The sequence below is a fragment of the Myotis yumanensis genome, unplaced genomic scaffold (assembly GCF_028538775.1).
Source record: "Myotis yumanensis isolate MYYU_CA2020_CCGP unplaced genomic scaffold, mMyoYum1.0.hap1 SCAF_5, whole genome shotgun sequence".
Lineage (NCBI taxonomy): Eukaryota > Metazoa > Chordata > Mammalia > Chiroptera > Vespertilionidae > Myotis > Myotis yumanensis.
This window is the reverse complement of record NW_027223756.1, coordinates 102,470,281-102,496,052: the sequence shown is the minus strand read 5'-3', so window position 1 is coordinate 102,496,052 and position 25,772 is coordinate 102,470,281. Positions and strand designations below refer to the sequence as shown.

At 54.7% G+C, this 25,772-nt stretch overlaps 2 protein-coding genes across 2 annotated transcripts; one reads left to right on the top strand and one right to left on the bottom strand.

Moving 5' to 3' along the window:
- Window positions 1-222: 222 nt before the first annotated feature.
- On the top strand, window positions 223-15,433 carry MRNIP (MRN complex interacting protein). Its single transcript, XM_070416784.1, has 5 exons — window positions 223-335; window positions 4,154-4,213; window positions 7,907-7,995; window positions 11,837-11,909; window positions 14,771-15,433. Exons 1-5 carry the CDS (start codon window positions 270-272, stop codon window positions 15,278-15,280), a joined length of 798 nt encoding a protein of 265 aa, XP_070272885.1. The 5' UTR covers window positions 223-269; the 3' UTR covers window positions 15,281-15,433.
- SQSTM1 (sequestosome 1) lies at window positions 15,419-24,312 on the bottom strand. Its single transcript, XM_070416782.1, has 8 exons — window positions 24,083-24,312; window positions 22,031-22,126; window positions 21,321-21,538; window positions 21,090-21,231; window positions 20,275-20,355; window positions 18,751-18,965; window positions 18,299-18,494; window positions 15,419-16,264 (listed from the first exon to the last, which is right to left on the bottom strand). The coding sequence occupies exons 1-8, from the start codon at window positions 24,285-24,287 to the stop codon at window positions 16,107-16,109; spliced, it is 1,311 nt and encodes a 436-aa protein (XP_070272883.1). The 5' UTR covers window positions 24,288-24,312; the 3' UTR covers window positions 15,419-16,106.
- Between the last annotated feature and the right edge of the window lie 1,460 nt (window positions 24,313-25,772).

Genomic DNA, 25,772 nt, shown 5'->3' with positions numbered 1-25,772 from the left:
CGGGGAAGCGCTGGCTCAGACGGAGAAGGGACTGGCCGGTCCGCGGCCGGGCACTGACGCAAAGCACAGCCTACGCCCCCTCGCGGCCAGGGCGGCCGGGGCGGGACGTCGCAGGAGCCCGGCCACCCGCCAGGACTCGCGGGGGGCGGGGCGGGGCGGGGGCGGGGCGGGGCCGGGCGCAGGGCGCAGGCGCACACGGCTGGTGTGGGCGGGGCGCGGGGGACTGGAGAGCGGGGCGCGCGCGCTGGCGGGCCGGGACCGAGGCCGCCATGGCGCCGCCGGCGCAGGCTCGGGTGCTGCGGTGCTGCCGCTGCCGCCTGTTCCAGGCGCACCAGGTGAGCGGCCGCCCCCCCGCCCCGGGCTCCGGGACCGCCTTCCCCCCGTGCAGTGGCCCGTGGACGGGACCGGGCGGATGACGATGATCTCGGTGTCGTTTCCCGTGGCGCCGCCGCGGCTTTTTCGGGTTTTGCCCGCGAGATGCGTAGGAACCAGGGCTGATGGTTTCGCGGAGGCGGCCTCCATGCGGAGCCTCACCCCCCGGTGGTTCTCGTTTCTGTTGAAATGCAGCGGCGCGGGCAGCGTTTAAAGGAGACGGCGTGGCCGCCCACCTCCCGCACCCGCCCCGCCCGGGGAGGCGCTGGCCGCCCGCTCTCCGAGCCTGAACCACCCGCACGCCGGGTTCTCACACGGAACCATGGCCCCCGCACGCCGGGTTCTCACACAGACCATGGCCCCCGCACGCCGGGTTCTCACACGGGACCATGGCCCCCGCACACCGGGTTCTCACACAGACCGTGGCCCCCGCACGCCGGCATCTCACACAGACCATGGCCCCCGCACACCGGGTTCTCACACAGACCATGGTCCCCGCACGCCGGGTTCTCACACGGGACCGTGGCCCCCGCACGCCGGGTTCTCACACAGACCGTGGCCCCCGCACGCCGGCATCTCACACAGACCATGGCCCCCGCACACCGGGTTCTCACACAGACCGTGGCCCCCCGCACGCCGGGTTCTCACACGGGACCGTGGCCCCCGCACGCCGGGTTCTCACACGGGACCATGGCCCCCGCACACCGGGTTCTCACACAGACCGTGGCCCCCGCACGCCGGCATCTCACACAGACCATGGCCCCCGCACACCGGGTTCTCACACAGACCATGGTCCCCGCACGCCGGGTTCTCACACGGGACCGTGGCCCCCGCACGCCGGGTTCTCACACAGACCGTGGCCCCCGCACGCCGGCATCTCACACAGACCATGGCCCCCGCACACCGGGTTCTCACACAGACCGTGGCCCCCCGCACGCCGGGTTCTCACACGGGACCGTGGCCCCCGCACGCCGGGTTCTCACACGGGACCATGGCCCCCGCACACCGGGTTCTCACACAGACCATGGCCCCCGCACGCCGGCATCTCACACGGGACCGTGGCCCCCGCACGCCGGGTTCTCACACGGAACCATGGCCCCCGCACGCCGGCATCTCACACAGACCGTGGCCCCCGCACGCCGGGTTCTCACACAGACCGTGGCCCCCGCACGCCGGGTTCTCACACAGACCATGGCCCCCGCACGCCGGCATCTCACACGGGACCGTGGCCCCCGCACGCCGGCATCTCACACGGGACCGTGGCCCCCGCACGCCGGCATCTCACACGGGACCGTGGCCCCCGCACGCCGGGTTCTCACACAGACCGTGGCCCCCGCACGCCGGGTTCTCACACAGACCATGGCCCCCGCACGCCGGGTTCTCACACGGGACCATGGTCCCCGCACGCCGGGTTCTCACACAGACCGTGGCCCCCGCACGCCGGGTTCTCACACAGACCATGGCCCCCGCACGCCGGGTTCTCACACGGGACCATGGTCCCCGCACGCCGGGTTCTCACACAGACCGTGGCCGTCTCTGTAACCCCCTGTTACCCTGACTCTCAGAGGGAGGGTGGAGGCCGTCCCAGCCTACAGGGAGGGGCAAAAGTAGGTTTACAGTTCATACAGCAAATAATTCAATACTTAATAACTAATGTAAGAATACATTGTACTCACAACGGTAAACCTATCTTTGCCCCACCTTGTATTTTTTTTATTGATTTTATTTAGAGAGAGGAAGGGGGTTTGGGAGAGAGAGAAACATTGATGTGTTGTTCCACTTATTTCTGCATTCATTGGGTGGCTTTTGTATGTGCCCTGTCTGGGGAGGGAACCTGCAGCCTTGGCTTGTCCTGCTGCCGCTCTAACCATCTGAGCTCCCGGCCAGGGCACCACCCTGACTTCTTAACTGGATGTATTCTCTCTCCTGCTCGAAGTCACCGAACTGCTGTCGCATGTCTGCTTCTGCGAGTCCCTCCTCTGCCTAGTTCTCTGCTAATCCACCCTTCTCTGAAAAAGGATAGCATCAAACTTTAGGAGCTCAGAAACTTTTTCATTCGTTGAAAATAAATGGGAATCATTTCCATTAAAAATCTTTCACATATCCTGTAGTACATGCTCTCATGGTCATGTTCAACTCCGAAAAGTGATTTGAAACCAAAGGAGAAAGAGGGGTAACAGTTGAATTGCAAGTCTGCTGTGTACCCGGCAATTTCACATACACTTAACTTCAACAGCCGCTGAACGAGGTACCGTGGTCTCTATCTAACAAATGGCAGAGCCGGGCTATCAGTTGCAATGTCCCCGTTCCACCACGCTGCCTCTCTCCAGCCCCCCAGACCTAGCCACTAGCTCTCCAGCCGCCCAGACCTAGCCACTAGCTCTCCAGCCGCCCAGAGCTAATTACTGAATCCTTCCAGACCTTTTATTTTTCTTTAAAGGAGTTTCTTACTTGCATATGTACCTATAGAAAATCAGTATTTTTATGGTGTTTCAAGTAGATGCTGAGAGTGGAATCGCCAAATCATAGAATATACCCACTTGAATTTGTAGTCCGCCTTAGAATTTTGCGGGGTACTTCCCTCAAACCTTGGTGGTTTTTGTATTAGGATCATATTAATCATCAACTTGAATGAGCCGACCTAGACATGCTGTTTCATTCTATTTCTTCAAGCAACTTTGTGCCCATTGATAACATTTTCTTTGTTACTATCATAAGTAGACTCTTTTTCTAACTAGATGTTTGCTTATATAAAGGCTGGATTAATTTTTAAAGATATATTAATTTGTACCCAGCCACTATATTAAATTGTCTTACTGGTTTTGGTAGTTTTTCATTTGATTATCTTGGGCTTTTAGGTTAAAAAACAACAACTGATTATATCATCTATAAATAATGATAGTTTTCTCCTTTCCGATTTTCATACCTTTTATTGCCTTCTCTTTTAAAATTCCGCTGATTGAATATCCAGGGAAACTTGGTAAACAATAGTGGGGATCCCTGGCTTGTTCTAGACTTTTGCAGGGATGGCGGTAGTTATTGCACAGTTTCAGAGCTGGTATAAGGTATTTTTCATGTTAAGAGAAACCATCTAGTCAGGTTTATCAAGAATCAAAATTAAGCCCTAGCCGATTTGGCTCAGTGGATAGAGCATCTGCCCGCGGACTGAAGGGTCCCAGGTTTGATTCCAGTAAAGGGCATGTACCTCAGTTGCAGGCTTGATCCCCAGCCCTGGTCGGGGCTGTGTGGGAGGCAGCCAGTTGGTGTGTCTCTCACATTGATGTTTCTCTCTCTCCTCTTCCTCCCTTCCACTCTCTAAAAATCAGTGGGAAAAATATCTTCAGGTGAGGTTTAACAAAACAAAAGAATCAAAATTAAGGCCCTGGCTGGCTAGCTCAGTTGGTTAGAACGCCATCCCGATACGCCAAGATTTCGGGTAAATGCATAAATAAGTGGAACAACAAATTGATCTCTCTTTCTCTCTCAGATCAGTAAATAAACATTTTTTTAAAATCAAAATTAAATGTTATGGAATTGTTTTTGAGAGCCACACCTGGTAGAGATGTAAGTTGATGTTGTTTGACATGGATAGCTGGTTTTCCCGGCACCACTTACTAAATAGTCTATTCTTTCCTCGCCTCTATAATATTCTAAGTTTTCATATGTGTGTTGGTTTGTTTTTTATTTTTTCCCATTGATCTTTTAAAATTAGTTTTTTGATCCATTCCACCTGTTTTGAATAATTACCTAAGCTATATATGTTTCTGAAATTTCATTGTAGATGAAAAAGAGTCTCAAATGGACGTGCAAAGCTTGTGGAGAGAAGCAGTCATTTTTACGGGTGAGTCCCAGGAAGCAGGGCATCTGCCCAGGCCAGGGACAGGCGGGTCCTCGTTCAGTACAGATAGAGCCCGCTCCCTGGGTTTCTTTTCCTTCGGGAACTGGAATGAATGGAGCAGCGACTTGAACGGTACCTTCATTTGTTTACTCATCGGCAGGTATTTATTGAATACCTTTGAGTGCCAGCCACAGGAAGGGCAGTGACAGCTGAGAATGTGGCCGTTCTTGCCCTCACAGATCTGCGCATGTGAAAGGAAAGAGAAACTACTAAACCCACAGGCACCCCCTGCACGTGCGTGTAATTCAAAACTAGACGGGGCACAATGAAGGGAAGTGCGGGGGCCTGCACGAAGGTGACAGGCGTAGGCCCCCCCGGCAGTGGGCAGACGGTTGGTGGTTCCAGGGTGGGAGAACGGGAGCCGTGGGCCCAGGAAGTGGAGGCCGTCGAGATGCCAGGCTAGCGAGGGTGTGCACTGAAGTGACCACATTCTAAGTGCTTTTGCCTAGCCCACTTTTTCTTTTTCTTTTTTAAAATTTATTTTTGTGGATTTCAGAGAGGAAGGGAGAGGAGAGCGATATAGAAACATCAATGAGGAGAAAGAATCATTGATCGGCTGCCTCCTGCACGCTCCCCACAGGGGATCAAGCCCACAACCCGGGCCTGTGCCCTGACCAGGAATCGGACAGTGACCTCCTAGTTCATAGGTCGACGATCAACCACTGAGCCACGCCAGCCGGGCTAGCCCGCTTTTTTCAAGTCCATTTCTACTGACCCACCCAATCCCTGTGGCACCACTAACTGTCCTGCATTCGTTCTCACTAAGCCCCACTCGCCTACACCAGCCCCGGATGCCACTGCTCCAGCCTCATCTCATCACTCCTTCAGCCATGGGGACTTTTCTTTCTGACTTGGAAACAGTCCAGACCTGCTCCCCTCCCAGGCCCTTTGTGCTCTGTCTGGGGCTTCACCTAGCTATTCTCATTATCCTGATCAGAAATTACGTCAGAGGGTGTTTATGTGAGCATTGTCCGTTGCAGACGGTAAGTTCCATGCGAGCAGAGGCTTTGTGCGTTGACTGGTGTACTCTCAGCTCCCAGCACAGTGCCTGGCCCATGGTGAGTGCTCAGTAAGTATTTGGTGAGCCACTAGGTGACCAGTCTCACATCAGTGGGCATTTCCGGTGCTATTAGTTTTTATTGTTATGAACAGCTCTGCAGTGAAGCTTCTCACACATACCTCGCTCTCCACTCGATCAGTTATTTCCTTAGGGCACATTCTAGAAGTTAAATTTCTGTTTCAGAGGGTATTGTCAACCAAGGTTTTTAGTTGGAGAAAAAGAAGAGAGAGAGAGAGAGAGAGAAAGGAAAGGGAGAGAAAGAAAGAGAAGGAAGGAAGGGAGGGAGGGAGGGAGGGAAGGGAAAGGAAAGGAAGGAGAGGGAAGGAGGGAATGAGGGAAGGAAGAAAGAAGGGGAGGGGAGGGGAGAGGAGGGGAGAGGAGAAAACACTTGGAAGGCACTTCATTCTTGACCCTTTGAGGAACCGGTTCCAAGAATTGAAAAGCTGCTGACAACGCAGGCATCATCTTTTCTCCCTTCTCCTTGCCTCCTCTCCTTCCCTCCCTCCCTCTCCCCAGATAGTTCACAGTACACCCTCCGCTCCAGCCCGCTGGAATAGCTGAGTCCCAATTATCAACTCCTGGGAGAAGTGATCTGATTGGTGCTGTGGACTCAGATGTCCCCCTCTGGGCCAGTCAGCTGGGGAAGGGTGTGTGTGTGGGGCGGGGGGACGACAGGTCAGCAAGGGTAGCTGCTGAGCCCACTCTGAATGGGTCTCAGAAGACGGGCTGGCTTGGAGCTACAGAGACCCCCACAGAGTGCCTGCTGCTTGTTTTCTGTGTCGGCTTGTGTTTCTGAGTTCTCCCTGAGGAGGCTTTGCGGTCCTCGCACCATCTCCATGCACATGCGGTGGCATCTGACTTGTTGGCTAGGCCACAGTAACAGATAGACACCAAATTGTGGTTAAACGCAGTAGACATCTCTTGCTCTCATAACAGTCTTTGGAGGGGTTGAGGTCAGCAGGGCCACTGTCCTTGGCATTGCATTCAGGGACGCGGGCTTCTGTTGTTTTGAGGTTCTGTGGTTCCCTGAGGCTTGCCGCCTGCTGCCTGAGCCCCTGAAAGGGGCAGGAGCCTGGAGGAGCTACTACCTGCAGGCTTTCAGGGGCCGGCGTGGGAGGGCTCACGTCCCACTGGAAAGAACCTAGTGTCAGGGCCACGCCTGCCTGCAGGGAAGACTGGGACAGGGAGTCCAGTCTGTGCCAGATCAGAGGAAGATGCGTGTTAGTGTTCAGCCAGGGGTCTCGGCCATTCAGGAGAGCAAACGCAGTCCTGGTTTTGCCAGATGTGGGTTACATCCTTTTTAAACTTTGCCATTCCCCCTCCAGTTCTCTCCTTTCATTCCCACTTGAACGTGGGCCAAAAGGGATTTCACTGTGGACCAGTCCGTCACAGTCAGCCGTGATCTCCATGTTGCTAAGGACAGTGGGTGGTGCTCAGTCCTCACCTGGCTCGACTCCGTGGTGGCATCTGTCACAGCTTGTCACTTCCTCCTCTGGGAAACACTGTCTTCACTTGGGTTCTCGTCATCTCGCTCCTGGTTTCCTATTTTCCTGGCTGTTTCTTTCCATCCTCTGCTAGTTTTCCCGTCGCCCCAGCTTCTGCACCTCACCACAGCCTGCTTTCCCCACAGTCATCCCCATCTCTTTTTAAAAATTTATTATTTCTTTTTTTTAAAGTTACAGTTGATATTTAATATCATGTTAATTTCAGGTGTATAACATTGTGGTTAGACATACCTTACAAGTTGATCCCCCCTAATAAGTCTAGTGCCCACCTGGCATCATACAGGTTATTACAATATTATTGACTGGACTGTGCTCTACATCCCCGTGACTGGTTTGTAACTACCAGTTTGTACTTAATCCCTTCACCTTTTTCACCCCTCCCTCAAAACCCCCTCCCATCTGGCAACCATCGGTTTGTTCTCTGTATCTATGAGTTTGTTTCTGTTTTGTTTGTTCATTTATTTTGTTTTCTTCGATTTGACATAAAAGTGAACTCACATATATTTGTCTTTCTCTGTCTGACCTGACCCATTTCACTGAGCATAACATCCTCTCGGTCCATCCATGTCTTTGCACATAAAAGGTGTTCAGTAAACATGTATTGAACAAGTGAGTGGCTGCTAAATGAAAAAGAAGTATCATTTTCATTGGTATGCCTTTGATTCTCAGTGAGGGGTATCATTTCACGTTTATTGGCAATTTGTGTAACTTCTCTTCTGAAGTTCTTATGTTCATTAACCGTTTTGTGTGGGGTTTGGAATTGAGTGCAGTTTGGCTGTGTAGAGCTAGTGGGCAGCCACATAGACTGAAACTGTTTGTTGCCTGAGACTGTGGGTTTGTAAACCACTCCAGGGCCCAGCTACAGTATTTTAAATGCACTGATGAGATGACAAGAAAGTAAATAACTATCGGAGGTAAAAAATGAAGCAAAAGTCAAATTCCAGAGTAAGCAGTCAGTTGCTGATTTCCACACGGTGCTTCAGGCCTGTGGGGGTACAGCTTTCCCCTAAGGTGCATCTCAGTCCTGTCAGAACTTTTTAAAATTAATATTTCTGTTTGTTTGTTCCTCAGGCTTATGGTGAGGGCTCTGGTGCTGACTGTAGACGTCACGTCCAAAAATTGAACCTGCTGCAGGGCCAGCTGTCGGAGGCGTCACCCAGGTAGGTCGCCTGAGGGCGTGTCTTCTCGCCCTGTTTCCCCTGGAGTGGCTTGCGGAGATCTGTGTGGAGAAACCCCTTAGCTTTCAGATCTTCCGATGCCGCAGTTAGACTAACACCTGCACCATCATCCCACTGAAAGTAATTCAGTTTGGAAACCAGGCGCTTTCAGAGTGGCATGGCCTAACATGCTGGTGCGGGCTTAAATGCCAGCTGCCCTTTTTTTCTTTAATCCTCACCCAAGGGTATGTTTTTATTGGTTTTAAAGCGAGAGGAAGGGAGAGAGAGAGAAACATTAATGTGAGATAGAAACTGATTGGTTGCCTCACATACACACCCCGACCGGGATCGAACCTGCAACCTGGGTATGTGCCCTGACTACGAATCGAACCCACAACCTTTTGGTGTATGGAATGACACTCCAACCAACTGAGCCACCTGGTAGGGCCCAGTTATAATATTTTAAATGCACTGATGAGATGACAAGAAAGTAAGTAACTATCAGAGGTCAAAAATGAACCCAAAGCCGAGTTCCAGAGAATAAGCCCCTGGCTGCGAGGCGATGGGAGTCGGCTGCCTGGAGCGCCCATGAGAGGCTGGGCCGTCCGGGGGACAGACAGCCTGCAGCTTACTCTGTGGGGGGTCCGTAGGGCACCAGCACATAAAGCTGCGTCCCCTAAACCTGCACCCTCAGCACCCAAATGACCAGAAACGCGCCCCTTGCAGCGGAAGCCCGTCCGTGTTGGCCTTGACCCCGGCTGAAGAAGGGACGTGTTGCTCCAGGATTTTATAAGCTCGCGGAAGCTGCCACGTGTCTTTTCAGCCTTTTCTGCACCTTCAAGCTGAGATTTTATTTTCAAACTGTCGCAGGAAGCAGAGGTAAATGCAGCTCCCCTCTGGAGCAACACATTTCAACCCAGGCCTGAGAGAATCCCCACAGATAGTGTTCCAAGGAGTATGTACTCACAGCCATTAAACTCAAGGAAGCATGTCCTATGAGCAAAAAAAAGCAGAGCAACAGACAGACTTCAGAATTCATGATATTGTAAGTTTACTATATTTCATGAAATAAAAGGGAAGGCTGGTAGTAGGAGCAAGAGCCTTTAAGAATAATCGAGTTGTTTTGAAAAGAGAACCAAAAGTAGTTTGTAAAAATGAAAAGTACAGTCATTGAAACTAAAATTGTAGTCAAAAGGTTAAATAGATTAAGTGCAGCTGAAGACAGAATCAGTGAAATGGAAGATAAACCCGAAGAAATTCTTTACAAAGATAAAAAGGTGAAAAATATGAGTTGAGAGGCACAGAAGACACAGAGAAGAGTTATTGCAAGAATAAAAAAATTGGGCAAAGGCAATATTTGCAGAGAAAAGAACCAAGCATTTTCTAGAGTCAAAGGTATTCATTCTTAGATCCAGGAAACACAATAAATTCCAAACTGGACAAAGACATGGTGGATGTAGGAAATGCTAATGGACATACACACAGCTACTAGAGCTAAGAAGTTAATTTAGCAAAATCACCAGGACACAGCATCAACATACAAGATTTAATTTTATATAAATGCAGTAAACCATTGGAAAATTATTGTTAAAATCAAATATCATTTATAATAGCATCAACGTGAAATACTTAGGTATAGATAATAAAAAATGTAAGATTTGTTCAGTAAAAACTATAAAACATTGCTAAGAGAAATTAAAGAGGACCTAAATTAATGAAAGATATAACATGTTCATGGATTGGAAAATTCAGTATCATTAAGATGACAGTTCATCCTAAATTGATCTTAGAGTCAACCTAATCCCAATAAAAATTCCAGCAGCCTTTTTTTTTTTTTTTTGTAGAAATTGACAAACTGATCCTAAAATGTGTATATATCTGCAAAGGACCTAGAATTGCTGGAACAGATTTGATAAGAAGAAAGTTGGAATACATCTGCAACCTGATTTCAAGATTTACTATAACAGGAATCAAGATATTGGTGAAGGGCTAGACGTACAGAAGGTGAATGAATGAACAGATTGTAGTGTATTCATACAACAGAATACTGCTCGGCAACAACAACCATGTGACAAATCCCAAAACCACCAGTAAGTGAAAGGAGCCAGACAAAGGACCACGCACTGTAGGGTCAGCCGTTTCTGAGGAGGGGATTGCCTGCAGAGTCAGCAGGGAACTTTTTTGGGTGATGAAAATGTTCTTCTTATTTATTTTTTAATATATTTTTATTGATTTCAGAGAGGAAAGGAGAGGGAGAGAGAGAGAAACATCAATGATGAGAGAGAACCATCGATTGGCTGCCACCTGCACACCCCACAATGGGAATCAAGCCTGCAACCTGGGCATGTGCCCTTGACTGGAATTGAACCCGGGATCCTTCAGTCCACAGGCCGACTCTCTATCCACTGAGCCAAACCAGCTAGGGTGGGTGATGAAAATTTTCTATGCCTTGTTAATTATATCTTAATAAAACATTTTTTCAATACCTTGATTGGGGTGATAGTTTCAAAGGTATAATTTCTCAAAACTTAGTAACTGTACACAGAAATGAGTACATTTTAGTGCATATTAACTATACCTTAACTAGAAGCCCAGCACGTGAAATCGTGCGGCCCCGCCCACCCGTGCAGGTCTTTGGTCAATACAACATTAGGGCCACAGGCCTTTTATAATATAGATAAGGTAATTTTAAAAGTTAAGAAAAAAATCTGTCCTTAGACACAAGATAATGAAATTGGAGAACACAGAAGACAAAAGGAAGAGCTGAAGAGCAGCTGAAGAGACACAAGATCACCTATAAAGGAACACTGGACACCCAAGTTCTCAGTGGTAACATTGGGAGCAAGAGACAGGCTAGCTCTTCAGACTGCTGGGTGCTGGCCTTAGTTGATGAAGTTGCGTTCCAGAATCAGAGAAGTGAGCAGAGTTCTGGCTGACGGCTGGCAGGAACTGCTCGAGGGAAGGCTGGCGTAGCGGTCACGTGCAGGACCGTGCCTCATCTCATTTCATAATCGCCCTGAGGGCCATTGGCTTCTTTTTACAGATGAACAGTCTGAAGTAGAGGTGCCCACACTTGGTAGAGTTTGGGGTTCTCGAAGTTCACTGGAGAGTTCCAATTCAGTCGTGCCACAGCCCTGGCTGACCTGGGTGGATGTGGCGCCGGCTCTCCCTCCTGCCCTCGCACAATAAAGATTCCCCTGGACGTCAGCCCCGCTCGGGGCTCGGAGAAGAACGGCTCCTCGCTCTCCTCTGTGTGAAAGAGCCTGGTGCCCCAGGGACACTTCGAGCTCAGTGCCCTCTCTTTGTAGTGGTTGAGACACGCACAGCGGTAAAGACCCGCGTGCCCGTGTGATGGGCACGTCTCCATTGCTGGGGAGGGACTCTGTGCCACAGGGGTCCTGAGGGTATTGGTCTCCGTGTCCCGGGCCCCAGGCAGGGCATGTGCATACATGTCTCATTTATCTTCACAGTCACCCGAGCAGTATTACCCCACTTCGGATGAGCAAACAGTAATGAACCCAAAGCCGCACCATCATAATGACAGCCAGTCATTGGCAAAGCCAGGACGCGAACTGTGGCCTCTGGGTTAGGCGTCTGCCCCCTCTCTGTCACTTTTCCTGTTGATGGAAGGCCCGACCAGCCTAAATCCGAGGAAGAAATGGTCCTTTTACCAGGCCTTGTGAACTGCTAGGCTAGGAGATTACTGAGTCACATCAGAACAGCAGAGCTAAGATGCTAACGTTCCCTCGAAGTCTGGTGGATACTCATTGTCCAGTCCTTGCAGCTTCCTGTCCTCCAGCTTCCTGGTCCTTTTACAAGGATGTCTGTGCAATCTTCCCCTAAGGTCTCTGGAAGAATCTATGAACGCTGACAAGGAAAATGCAGGTCCTGGGCAGGCTGAGCATGTGGGTCCGCAGGTAAGCCAGCAGCACCTGGGGGTTCCACTTCTCCGTTTGCTCTGTAAATGCCTGTTGGTGCAACTGAATGGCAGGCACTTGGTTTAAAGCTACAGGGAACACAAAAAGGGATAAACCCGCCCCCTTTGTAAGGGAGACACCGCTCTGTATACAAATAATTACAACTCTCTCCTCTGTCTGCTTGGAGAACTGCTCTGAACTAAGCTTGTCCTTCACCCCCTGCGCTTCTCGCCCGTCCCTCTTGCTCGGGGCACCCCAGGGAGGGAAAGGACGCTGTGCTAAAGAGCCTGAGGTTCCGAGTTCCCCCTCTCCAGCCTGAGCCTGGCCGTGGGGCTCACACCCAGTTCTGTCCGGTGCCTGTGAAGTAGGTGCTCCAAGGGGGTGAGCTTGAGTGATGGGTAGGGTGACGCCATCATCTAGCCGAGGTGCTGTGGTAGGCGGAGTGCGTGTCCTGCCACGGTGCCTCTTCGGGGGCGGGGGCGGGGGCTAGTGAGGTAGATTTCAGGTCAAAATAAGGACTTTGTAGCAACAACAAGCCAGGAGGGGAGAGAAACGCTGCCTGGGCTGTGCTGGGGGGTCTTACTGGCCGTGGGGCGGAGCTCAGCAGGCCCGAGGAAGCGATGCCGGATGACAGGTTCACCTGTGCGGGCATCAGGCCAGGCGACACGGTGATAGGAAGGATTCTTTTTTTAAAGCATAATGTGTGTGTGTGTGTGTTCAAATATTTTTATTGATTTTTAAAGAAAGAGAGAGAGAAACATCAATGGGCTGCCTCCTGCACACCCCCTTGGGGATCGAGCCCGCAACCCTCAAATGTGCCCTGACCGGGAATCGAATCATGACCTCCTGGTTCATAAGTTGACATTCAACCACTGAGCCACGCCGGCCCAGCAGGACTGGATTCTTTGTTTTGTTTTGTTAGTCCTCACCCAAGGATATTTCTCCATTGATTTTTAGGGAGAGTGGGAGAGAGAGGGAAAGACAGAGAAACATCGATGTGAGAGAAACATTGACTGGTTGCCTCCTGCACATGCCCTGACCAGAGTGCAGGCCGGGGAGGAGCCTGCAACCGAGGTACGTGCCCTTGACCGGAATCGAACCCAGGACCCTCAATCCGCAGGCCGACGCTCTATCCACTGAGCGACACCGGCCAGGCAGGACTGGATTCTTGATGGCACTTTCCCTGCCAGGAGATGAAGCCAGAGCACTGTGTCCTCCATGCAGCCCCGATGGCCAGGTCGAGGGGACTCCGAGGTCACCTTAGACCCCAGAAGGCAGTGATGGGGGGCATTTTCTCTCTGGCCCCAGTGACTGTTTTAATCGTCTTGCTTTGTCGACAACGGGAGTGAGACTGACTGTCTCTGTCGGAAGCACCGCCTCCGTCTGGCCTGTGCCGCTTCCCTGTCGTGCTCATCCTCAGTGTGACCTCCTGGTCAAGGCATTTTTTAAAATGTATTTTTATTGATTTCAGAGAGGAAGAGAAAGGGATAGAGAGATAGAAACATCAACCATGAGAATCATGATTGGCTGCCTCCTGCATGCCCCCTACTGGGGACCGAGCCCGCCAACCCGGGCACGTACCCTTGACCAGAATCGAGCCCAGGACCCTTCAGTCCGCAGGCTGACGCTCTATCCACTGAGCCAAACCAGCCAGGGCGTCAAGGGCATTTTGATGCCTGAGAGGCAGCCGAGGTTGACCAGCAGGGCTTTTCTGAGGACCGTTCTCGGTTGTGTGTGGAGTGCCTTCAGCAGACTGTTCAGCACGCCCTACCCTGGGCCTGAGGGACTGTTCCACCCTCCCCTTCGTGCACTGGGGCACCCTCGCTCCCAGGATCTGCTCTCGTTCCTGATGCTCCAAACCCAGCAGACCCCCTGCACTCAGGGCCCCAGAACGCAGGTTTACTTTACCCTGTCCTGAAAGCCACGGGGGCCCAGGCAGAGAAACTGCTGGGCGTCTGGCGTGGCCGCCCCAGCAGGGGCCAAGGCTGGCCTGGCCACGCCAGGTGGTGGCGTAGGGCACCAGCTCAAAGCCTAGAGGCGCTGGCTGTGTGACCCACTTAAGGATGTGGCCCTGAATCTCCAAATTACAGACTACTGTTCATGACAGTTACTGATGTGGCCGTCCCTGGGCTAATCATGCTAACAGAGTGTTTATTGCTCACCACAAGCCTGTTTAAACGTGAGGAGCTGGGCTAGTGAAGGCTCAGTGAGTGACAGCAAGTCGGGCAGAGCGGGCAGTGCAGCAGGCCCGCGCCTCCTCCCTACCACCTGGGGCGGGGGGGGGGGGGGGTGGCCGGGACGTGCTGTCATTGTGTGGTGGAACCCACTTTTCATGCGTCTGGTCCCTGAGGGAGAGAAGGCCAGGCCCCAGCACCACCATCTCCCCCAGGAGTGTGCCTCTGAGCAGCCCCTTCCACAGCTCAGACCCCTCAGCCCGGTTCTGGGTCCTGGGCCTTCCCGCCTGCCTGGCCAGGAGCAGGCAGGATAGAGTCTACGTCGCTTTGCACATGGCTCCCTGGTCTCTCCCCACTCGCCCCTCCTCTCAGGCACCCCCTTTCCTGACCCTAAGGTCCCCATGAGACGAGTGCCTGATTGCCTGTCTTTCTTTTGGGGAAGCCTGGTCATGGATTTGGCAGAGGACTTGGGGTGAGGTAACCAGCATTCACTCTGTGCAAATAACCCTCACAATCAAAGGCTGTCCCTCGGCTGCAGCCTGGTGACCAGCTAGTAGACAGCACAGAGCAGAAAGGCCAGAATCCAGGCACAGGGACCTTGCTCTTCCTGCTCCCTGGTCCTGCCGGACCACTGGCCCTCGCTCTGAAGGCGAACACGGCCCTCTCCTGCTTTTGTCTCCATTGCAGGACCACGCTGGCCCTCTCCTGCTTTTGTCTCCATTGCAGGACCACTCTGGCCCAGCAGGAGTGAGAGAAGGAAGCAGGCGTGAGGACTGGGACGCCAGCCAGCTCACTGGCCCTTGGGGGAAACCACTATGTCCTGCCCAGCGGGTCAGGGCCATGTCTAAGTGGGAACGATTTCTTTTGCCACTTGGAAGTTCACATGTGGACATAGGGCCCCCGACACCCCTGCAGAGGGACCCCAGGCCAGCGGGGGCAGCACAGGCTGAGCAGGGGTCCCCCAGGGCTCAAACTGCAAAAGACGGGGGCCTCAGGACACCCAGTCCGCTCCTGCTTCCTGGGGCCACACACACTCCTACATCTGGGCCCAGGAGGCTCTTCGGGGAGACCCCTGAGCAGTGGGGTGCAGGCCCTCAGGCAGAGGGTGGGCTCTTGGTCAAAGGGGCACAGGAGCCCCGACCTGTGCAACTGTGTGACCTCTTTAACACTGGCGAGGACTTTGATGATGTTCTGTGAGCTGAGACTAGTGTGTTATTATGCAGATGTATTAGGTACCTGAGCCCTCCTCCCCTAGACCTGTGTCCCTGAACAGGGTTCCCTGAGGGCTTTAATTAGGGCTGAGGATTTATGGGAACTAAGAACCGACAATAAACATGACTTTCAAACGGATCATCTCTTATTGCAACATCTTGGGTTAAAAGTGTTTACACCATTTAATTGCAGTTGGTTTACAGATATGCTAACAGAATGGCTACAAAGGATCCTCTTACTTTAAAAGCAGGCGACACATTTGGAAATGAGAGAACTAGAATGGCTGTGAAACAGGCAGTGCTCAGTGACCACCGGGGGCGCCTGCAGCTACTCCTGTGCCCGCGAGGCCTGCCGACTGCCTGCCCTCCCATTCTGGCTGCAGGACAACCCCTTCCTTCCAATGCGATGCTGGCTGTTGCAGCTGAACTCTGAGTATATCAGGTTCTAGCAGAAAATCAGCTACACATCAGTTACTATTAGTCATTTAAACAAAGAAAAAGCAGATGACCATGAGGCAAGATGGATTCTGGGCTGTTGGTGATACCCTGGCGGGCAGAGGGCAGGGAGATGAGGGGCCCACCCTGGCTGCAAGAAGCGGGCACCGAGGGAAGCTGGGAAGCCCCCCTTAGTCATCGTCACAACGCTGGGAACTCCCTCCTGTCCTTGTCCTGCTGCCCTAAACGGTTTCATGCATCCCACCCGGTTCTGAAAGAAAAATGCAGAGTAACTGGCCCTTAGAGGTGTGGGGTTCTAACAAGCTCAACACAACTGTGAGACAGGAAGGGGGTCAGATAGCAGGTGAGCACAGCTGTCACAAGGGCGGTGGATGCTTTGAGTACTGGATGGTGTCCAGGGCAGCCCCAATGTCGTAATTCTTGGTCTGTAGGAGCCTGGTGAGCCAGCCGCCTTCATCAGAGAACCCCATGGACAGCATCTGGGAGAGGGACTCAATGAGCCGGGGGTCAGCTTCTGCCAGAGAGAATAAAAGCCATGAGGGGGGTTGCTGGGCCCCAAATGTGACCCGCAGGCAGCAGCAGCTCCTCCATCCAGCAAGTCCCAGTGCCTGCAGGGCCTGGCCCTCCCAGGCTCTCCGGCCCTCGGGCACACTCCGGCCAGGGATGGGCAAGCTTTTCAGCTGCTTTGCAGGCTGTTGGTCTGTCCCAACCACGCCATTCTGCCATTACATCATCAATGCCATTACATAAAAGCAGCCAGACACCATCTAAACAAGTGATTGCTGTGTTCACATAAACTTGTATTTCTGGACACTGAAATGGGAATTTCATCTGATTTTCACAGGTCTTGACTTTTTAATGAGGGAGGGAAATACACTAAAAGTGAGGCCTCCTCATTTTTTTTTAACACTACGGTGTCGGGTGAATTTCCCGCCAAAATATAAGATGGCGCGGGCAATTATTTAGGTTTCCCGCGCAAAATCAGAGTTAGTTTAAACACATAATAATATTCACAAAACTCAAAACTAAAGACGTCCGGACACAAGAAGTATTTCTCAATAACTATTCTTTGCATGGTGAGATATCCAGGGATATCGGTTATAAAATGAGAAAACAATACATTGGTACCCTAACGGTATTGTACTCGACCAGCGCCATAAAGTGTTCTCTACTTACAAGGGATTTTTATGATACCTATTACCCCAATGGGTATGAAACGGTTCGCATACGCAGGTAGGTATCTTTGTGAACGGCAAACAAACAAATATTTGGTAATACGCAGTTACAATCGGCCCGAGTTTACACGTTTCCCGCACTCCACCGCAAATCTATATCAACCGAGTTAAGACGGCTCCCGCGGAGTACGCGCAATTCACGCGAGCCGACTTAACTCGTTTCCCGCAATCCAAGTGTTAAGAGTTCTAGACAGGAAAGGAGAGGAAGAAACATTGATTAGCTGCCTCCTGCACGCCTCCCACCTGGGATTGGGCCACAACCCAACCATGTGCCCTGACCAGAAGTGAACTGGCAACTTTTTGGTGCATGGGATGACACCCAACCAACTGAGCCACACTGATTTCAGAGAGGAAGGGAGAGGGGAGAGTTAGGAACATCAATGATGAGAGAGAATCATTGACTGGGCTGCTTCCTGCACGCCCCACACTGGGGATTGAGCCTGCAACCTGGGCATGTGCCCTTGACTGGAATCAGACCCAGGATCTCAGTCCACAGGCCGTTGCTCTATCCACTGAGCAAAACCAGCCAGGGCGAGAGCCACAGGTGTTAACTTCTTAGACAACTATTATAAAGGTGAGAAAATTGCCCTGGCCGGTGGCTCAGTTGATTGGAGCATCAACCCATACATCAAAAAGGCTGCAGGTCTGAGTCCTGGTCAGGGCACATACAGACCTAGCTTGCAGGTTCGAGCCCCAGGCTGGATGTGTACAGGAGGCAGCTGATGTTTCTCCCCCCACCCACCCCACTTCCTCTCCAAAAAATCATAAAAACAGGTGAGAATTTTTAAAAAACCATTCTTGGCCCATAGGCTGTAGTTTGTCTCCCTTGCTCTAGGCAGAGAAGAGACACCGGGGGCCAAGGGCCACAGCTGGCCCCAGGGGTTTTCTCTCGAGTATCGTTTCGACAACACTGCATGTGACAGCAATGAACGCAGACATAGGCTGCCCCTACTCCGCGTATGCTCTCAGCTACCAGGTCCCCCCGCCACCCCCCACCTGCGGCTCCCCGCCTGCTCCCACAGGAGCCTTGGCTGGGCCCTGTTAGGCCGCACTCTCCACGAGGAAGCGGAGTCCAAAGCCAGGACCAGGACCCCCGCTACAGAATCTCGGGTCCAGATGTTATGTTTCAGAAGTTACTAAAATCAGCTGCGCTTATGAGGGGCTCAGTATAGACACAGAGGACAAAACCAACTAATTTCCTCTCGTGTCAACAGACAAGCCCACAGCAGAGAACAGGATGTCTGTGTGGCTCAGACAGCTGATAGGATCTCTGAATAGAGAGGCAGAACACAAAACTGCCTGCAGTCACTTGCCTGGCGGCAGGTGTGGGTACACCGCAGCTTCCTTCAGCCCCGTGGGTCCCTCCTGGGAAGGGTCCAGAGAGCTTGGCCCTTCGGACTCGGGCATCTGTAGAGACTGGAGTTCGCCTGTCGACGGGTCCACTTCCTTTGAAGATAAATGGGTCCAGTCTTCGTCTCCTCCCGAGCAGTTGTCAGACTCCATCTGCTCCTGGAACAAAACCCCATGAGCACAGGCCCTCGCAGCCGCCCCGGCCACAGCCTCAGCCCCTGGGGGTACGTGGGGAAGACAGACTGGCAAGCAGCTAGAGGACTGTTTTTCTTTACCAAGTTCTAGTGAAGGGGCCAGAGAACAACGGAGGTGCCACACACTTAACTCTGCACCAGAACTGGGTCCTGGCTGTGTCAGTGCCGGAGGGGCCGTGGGGGGCCGTGGCGGGGGAGCTGGGGGAAGCGGGAGGGCTTGCCTCGGGCTGCACACCCGACTCCAGCGTGATCTTGTTCATTTGCTTCGCCAGAGCCTGTGCAGCTCCTTCCATGGCCCCGTCCGGTTTGCTGGAGTCAGAAGAGCAGCTTCCTGGCTGCGAGCTGCACCTCTCCTCCGCGCTGGAGCTGCCTGGGGAGACGGGGGTCAGGCGGCTTCTTTTCCCTCCATGTTCCACGTCAATATCCACCTCGATGCCTAGAGGCCAAGGAGGAGACAAAAACCCTAAGTCCTCAGAGGGCGAACCTGCCGCTTACAAAGTGCTCTCACATTCAGCCCCGAAGCGGGAGGCCGGGATGCTGGCATCCACTCCAGACCCGGCCACATGCCAACACAGGACCAGCTCAGGTGGCAGCCACCAGCAAGAAGGCAAGTGGATGGTCATCTGTGACCTTCACGATCCCAAGGGCTGAACTCCCCAAATCCTGGCCCAAATCTTCCTGGCTTCTAGAAACTCACTGCACCTCTCTCTTCCTCCAGCATAAAAAAACATTAATTGACACCCAGGTCAGTTTCAGAGCCAGTAAGTCCAGAACGAGTCCGTTTCCCCCGCACCAGGCAGGACAGACCGGCACAGAGGCCCGGACCTAGGAACCGGGACCACGTGTGGCCAGAACGCCCCGCTGGTGCTGAGGCAGAGGAGCTCCGTGCTGTTTGAGGGGCCGAGTGAGGGGAAAGCCACACGCACTCAGCACTGGCATTCTGCTTGGCAGGTGCACAGCTCTGCAGGTTGGGTGAGCTGGTGTGGCACCTGTGGTCATTCTTTCAGACCCTTCCTGCCACTGCAGTCACCAAGATGAGCGCTCATCTCGCCTGAGGGCATGGGTCTGAGGTCATCTTGAACCAGAAGTCACCTTTAACCAATTCTCACTGCAGGAGGCCTAGCCCTGAGCACCCACCTGCAGACTAGCAGACGGACGCAGTGGGTGCTTTCAGAAGCCTCAGAGGCCACACCTGTCACACCCCTGGGGTCCATGCGGCAGTTCACTAACCCAGAGACCTGCTCTGAACCTGGCGTCACTCAGAGCCCCTTCCTCTTCCTCTCTTCCTCCCTGCTCCCAGCACCGGCATTAGCCTGCACTCGGGAAGCACCAGGAAAGCTCGGGGGTTGCAAAGAGAGAGAAAAAGAGAAAAGGCATCTCAACTGACTACTCGCCCCAAGCCCTTGAGGAAATCCCAGGCCCAGGAGGAGGAAATGCAGGCTATGCGCCCCCAAGGACAAGGCAGGCAGCCCTGCGACTGAGCTGGTCAGCCTCCCTCCTGGGACAATTCTAAGACCTGGCTGGCTCTCCTGCACTCGGGGCAGCTCAAGAACCCGTCAGGGACTCCAACCTCGCGTGGCCTGTGGTGCAGCGCTTGGCAAAGGTTGCCTTGAGGCCACCAGGCCTTACTAGTCTCAAGGGTGTTCCCATCCCTCTGCAGTGTCTCAGCTGAAAGCTGCGAACAGCCACGCACACACTGAGCTACCATAGGCCCTGCTGGTACCAAAGGTCAGACAGACACTTACCCAGGGGGCTGAGGGCGGCTGCCACACTCTCCCCTACGTTCTTGAGGAAATTCACACTGGGATCCTCCGATGGACCAGAAGCTTTGATTTTTAAAATATAAAAATAACGATATGTTTAATTAATACATTTCTCAATGACCTTGATACCTATTGCAGTGCTGTCACCTTTATCCTGCACGCTCTCCATCCTGGGGGCCTTTCCTGGCAGCCTGCAACCTTGTTCCCTCCCACCCCTGCCCACCTCCTGGGCCCCTTCACCCCGCTTCATCTGTGACCCTGGTGATCGGAACCCCGGGAGGGGCTCAATACACACATTATAAAATACCAATCACATCCTAGATATGTTATTTTCTCAAAATCAGATATCTCCACCCTTGTCCCAAAGGATGAGGTGAATCAAAGGACACAGTAATAAAACCAGAATCCAGAAATCTAGAATGCAAGCTCTGTGTAGTTTCTAACTTTGAGACTGTGTTTATGAAGACTTGACCTAACTTGGCTCTGACTTTCCTGACAGCTAACAAGAGAACAGAACACATTACCGAGGAGAAGGTGTGGAGAGTGCTGAGCAGGCTGGGCCCAGGCTGGGTTTAAGGCAGGTGAACTAGTGGCCGTGGGCACTCAGGCCCATCTCCCTATTTCTAAAGCAAAGAAAGTGCTCCCCCCTCTGCAGGGTTTGGTGAGGATGAAATAACCTCAGTGGCTGTGAGTGTCCAGCCCCGCACGGGCACAGCAGGAACTGGGGACATGGGGAAGGCCCCCCAGCCCGCGGCCCTGCCACCTCACCCTGCAGAAGCCAGCAGACCAAGGCTCACCGGAGTTTGCTGTGGGGCTGGCCTGGGTGTCCCCCGCCCGAGGAGGACGTGGGCTCCAGTTCCCAGGTAGGCCCATCTCCCAGGCAGGCCACCCAAAGTGCCCGTGTTTCAGCTTCCGGAGCCAGCGGCTGTGAGGGAAGCCCTGAGGAGAGGAAACAGGGCAAGTGGCGCTGGGTCAGGAGGCTCCGGCCACCCTGCGCCCACCCTGGCCAGCAGGGAGGCCTGGCTCACCTCAAAGGGGCTGGGGAAGGCGAGCTTGCTGTGCTCCCTGTGCATGCCCTTCCCCTCGCAGCCGGCACACAGGTCGTAGTCAGGGCAGACGCTGCACTTGTACCGGGTGCCCACCACTGGACCGTTGCAGCCATCGCAGATCACATTGGGGTGCACCATGTTGCGGGGTGCCTCCTGAGCACATGGGGGGCGGTGGTCCCGCCGGCACTCCTTCCTCTCTGCATGGAGGGCAGAGAGCCATGAGGTGGGTCCCACAAAGTGTCCCCTTGTCACTCCCGTGGGCTGCAGCACTGTCAGCAGCCCCTGGTCCCGCTCTCCAGACACCGAGTCCATGTGGGACTCAGCTGCTCAAGTGACAGCAATAAAGTGACCTGAGAACCTGCCGGGGGTCCCAGCACCTGCGCCCGTGTGGCCCATGTGGGGGAGAAGCAGCAGGGGCTGTCTGTACAGCTCTGGTCCTGCCCTTCGCTAAAATAAACCCACAGCACCCCACAAGTTGCTCCAGGCCACGGCACTTGGTCTGGGCACAATCAACAGTGAACCCAGAGATCTTCTGCCCCCACCCACTGTGGTGGACACCGACTCCTGCTAGGGCGAAGCACAGAGAGGACGGTGCCCTCTCCACAGCCCGCACCCTCCATGCTGGTGGTTTCTCCACAGCCCCAGGCGGCCGGTTCTGCTTGGAGGCAGCACCCGAGGCAGCCCCTTACCTTTAATGTAAATACGGAACAGGTCATCCTTCACGTATGCCATGGCCATCGTCAGCTCCTCGTCACTGGAAAAGGCAACCAAGTCCCCGTCCTCATCTAGATTGTTTAAAAGACAGCACATGAGCACCCAGGCTTCTCCCCTGCACACAGCTGCTGCGAAGGGCTGAGGCCGGCGCTCCAGGAGCACCTTGGGGGCTACCCGAAGCCCACCAGTGTGAGGCAGGGGGAGCAGGACTGAGGCCAGACTGCTCATCCCGCTGGCGCTGCCGGGAAGGTACGGACTCCAATCTGGGCCTGGGGGCACGGAGGAGGCAGAGTACCCGGTGCACGAGCAGCAGCCGTAGTGGCTACACACTGCTCTGCTTCCAGGCCAGCTGCCCCTTCACAAAGGGGCTGCCTCGGTCCACATCTGACCAGGCCCAGACCCATCGTAAACTGTGGGAGGTCCCCACCTGTGACCTGTTCCTGGAAAACCCAAGCCCCTCCAAAGGCCGTGGGCCTCTTGGGGTTTAGGAGAGGAAATCAGGTGACTCCATCTGCTCGCTTCCTTCCCCAACGAAGCTGAAACTATGGATTTGTTTGCAGTCTCCTTTTTAGATGTTGGCTCAACATGGTTTTAAAGCACCACCATGTAGGTCACAGCACACCGCACATCTGCAGGCTGCGCCAGCTGCGTGGGCCACCGGACAGCACTTACCGTAAGATGAGGGGCAGTGCCAAAAGGTGAAAACAACCCAAACATCCGTCAGCTAGTGAACAGATACACAAATGTATGTCCATACAACTGAACATTACTCAGCCACCAAAAAACAACGAAGCAGACACATGCTCCAACACTGGTGTACCTGGGAAACGTTATGCCAAGTTTTTAGAAGCCAGTTGTGAATATTTATATGAAATGTCCAGAATAGGGAAATCCATAGAAAAGAAGAGTGCTTTCGTGGTTGCCTAGGGCTAGGATGGGAGGGTGGCTAAGGAAGAGGTCCTTTATAAGGCAGTGAGAAGATTCTAAAATTGTGATCATGGCTGCACAAACCTGTGAATATGCTAAAAACTGTACACTTTAGCCCGGCCAGCGTGGCTCAGTGGTTGAGTGTGAACCTATGAACCAGGAGGTCAGGGTTCCATTCCTGGTCAGGGCACATGCCCAGGTTGCAGGCTCGATCCCCGGTGTGGGCTGGCAGGAGGCGGCCAATCAATGATTCTCTCATCATTGATGTTTCTACGTATCTCTCCCTCCCCCTGCCTCTCTGAAATCAATAAAAAAAAATGTATCCTTTTTAATTGTACACTTTAAATGAGCGAATTGTATGGCATGTGAATTGTAACTCCATAAAGTTCCTTCGAAAATAAACCAACTAGGAGCGGGCCGGGCACTCGGGCAGCAAGGTCCCAGCTGCCCCGCCCAGGGGCCTGCGGCCGCCCCCCTCCCGCCCCGCCCCCGGCAGCCCCGGTCCGCACCCGGGCCGGTTCCCGGACTCCGGTCCCACCCGACCCTTCCTTGCCCCCTGCCGGTGGGACACCGTCGGACTCAGCCTGGCCTCGGGCTCCTGTCCCGCGGTCTGTCCCGACCTCCCCCTCCCCGCCCCCAGCCGCCGAGAGCTCCCCGCCAGCCCGCAGCCCCGAGGCCCGACTGCCCGCATGTTGACGTGCGTCACTCCCTCCGGCGGCCCAGCCCGCCCGCCCGCGGCAAATCGGAAGCCCCGCCCGCACCCGCAGGCCCGGGCTGGACGGCAGCGACGTCCGTGTCACCTGAGTGCCCGCCTGACCACCAGCGCCCGCCGCCAGCGGGCGAGGACGCCCGGGAGCACCCTGGCCAAGATCTGCAGCATCACGGCGCGGGGAGGGGAGGCCTCTGGCGCCCGGGCCTGGGACCCGCGGGAGGCGGCCCCACGGAGGGGGCCGGGGCCACCGCTCCTGGTCACTAGGCTGGCCCCCGAGATTGCACCGGGGACCCACGCGGGCCTCCGACCACCCAGTGAGCGGCAGGGCACCCCCCCACCCCCGCCTCCCGGCGCCACCCCGCCCGTCGCGAGGCGCCGGCCCGCTCACCGCGGTAGTGCGCCTGGAAGCTGCCGGGCCGCAGCGCGGGGAACAGGGCGGCCACCCGGCTCAGCAGCCGCTCGCAGGGCCCCAGGCCCGCCGTGGCCTCGGCCTCCGCCTCGGGGTCGGGGCTGAAGCAGAAGCTGAAGCGGCGGATCTCGCGGGCCGCGTCCTCCTTCCCCAGAAGGTACGCCTTCACGGTGAGCGACGCCATCGCTGCGGGTGGAGGAGCAGGAGCCTGGCGGGTAACGGCGGCTGCGGGGACTCGCGGCTTTTATAGCGGACGCCGGCGCCTGGCCCCGCCTCCGGGGGCGGAGCCTCACTCCAGCCCCGCCCCCACCGCTGGGGCCGCGGCGCGCGAGCCTCCCTTCTGGGCCCCGCGCGAGGCGCTCCCTCCTGCCGCCGCCCCCCACCCGCCCCTTCCCCGGGGTCTCCCGGGCCCCTCATCGCCTCCCTTCCCGCACGGCGCCCGGGAGGCCGGCCCCGCTCCGACACCTCGCTCTGGGGAGGGAGGGAGGGAGGAGGGCGGGGGGAATAGAGCCCGCACGGTTCCCGCCCCGGACCCTCCCGGCCTGGCCGTGACTCAGCAGAACAGAACCGGCACGGGGCTGCCCCGCACGGGAGGGAGGAGACCGCAGAGCCCCAAGCCACTCTGGGCAGCCCCCTCCCCCCAGTTTATCCACGCCGGCCCCTTCCTGGGCGCGGGGCACACACCCACCTCAGGACCAAGCGCTAGAGGAGCCCCCCGTTTACTAAGAGGGGAGCCGGGAGGTGCTGGCAGCACGGAAGCCCACCAGCAGCTGGAGGGCCGCTCGGGCGCCTCCCGTGGAGCCTGAACGCCCCCGCCCAGGGGTTCCGTTCGGCAGGGAGTGCGCAGGGCCCAGGCCATGGGCAGCCCAGGGGTAGGACCAACTGCCCTACAACTAGGAACCGAGAAACGTGCTTTATGTGACCGAAGTTGTTAGGGGCAGAAATAGAATATTGAGGACTAGCCAAGAAATAAAATAAGAATATGACCCCTGACTGTTACTGCTCCGATTAAAGAAAGCACCTGCTAAGCCGGCTGGGCGTTGTATGCCCCCGGGACTAGGAGTCAACCTTGGAATGTTCAGGAACATTCAAGAACAGCTTATTATTATGGAAAGATTAACAACCTCGTTGCCCAAACAATGGAGTCCTGGCCCTGCTCCCCCCAGCCCAGTCCACCTTGCCTACCTCCCCACGCCTGTGACGCCTGCTTCCCCATGTAATCTTTGTCCTTTGACCCAATATAAACAGCTGGCTTATGGTGGGGGGCAGAGCAGATTTTGTGGGTGACCTGCTGCTCTCCCTGCTGCCAGCAGTATTGGAATAAACGCTCATATATGATGCAACCCTGTGTCTGCGTCATTGACTCGAGTAGTGACAGGCAGCCTGGACCCCCGGGTTGTCTGGTCACAAGGCCTGGAGGAAGGGGGCCTGGGGGGAGGTGGGGGGGGAAGAGGATGTCACTCAATGAACCCTCCCAGGTAGGGTCCTGTGAGGAGAAGCTCGGACCTGTTGAGCCAAAGTCATGTACTTTCAGAGTCATGGAGGGGTTTGTGGGAGCCCAGATACCCCCTCCCCCAGGGTGGGTGGATTTGATTCGTCAGTTGTGGCTGGTCCCCCCGAGACGGTCCCAGAGCAGGCAGGGCTGTGCATCCCCGCACTAACTGCCCTG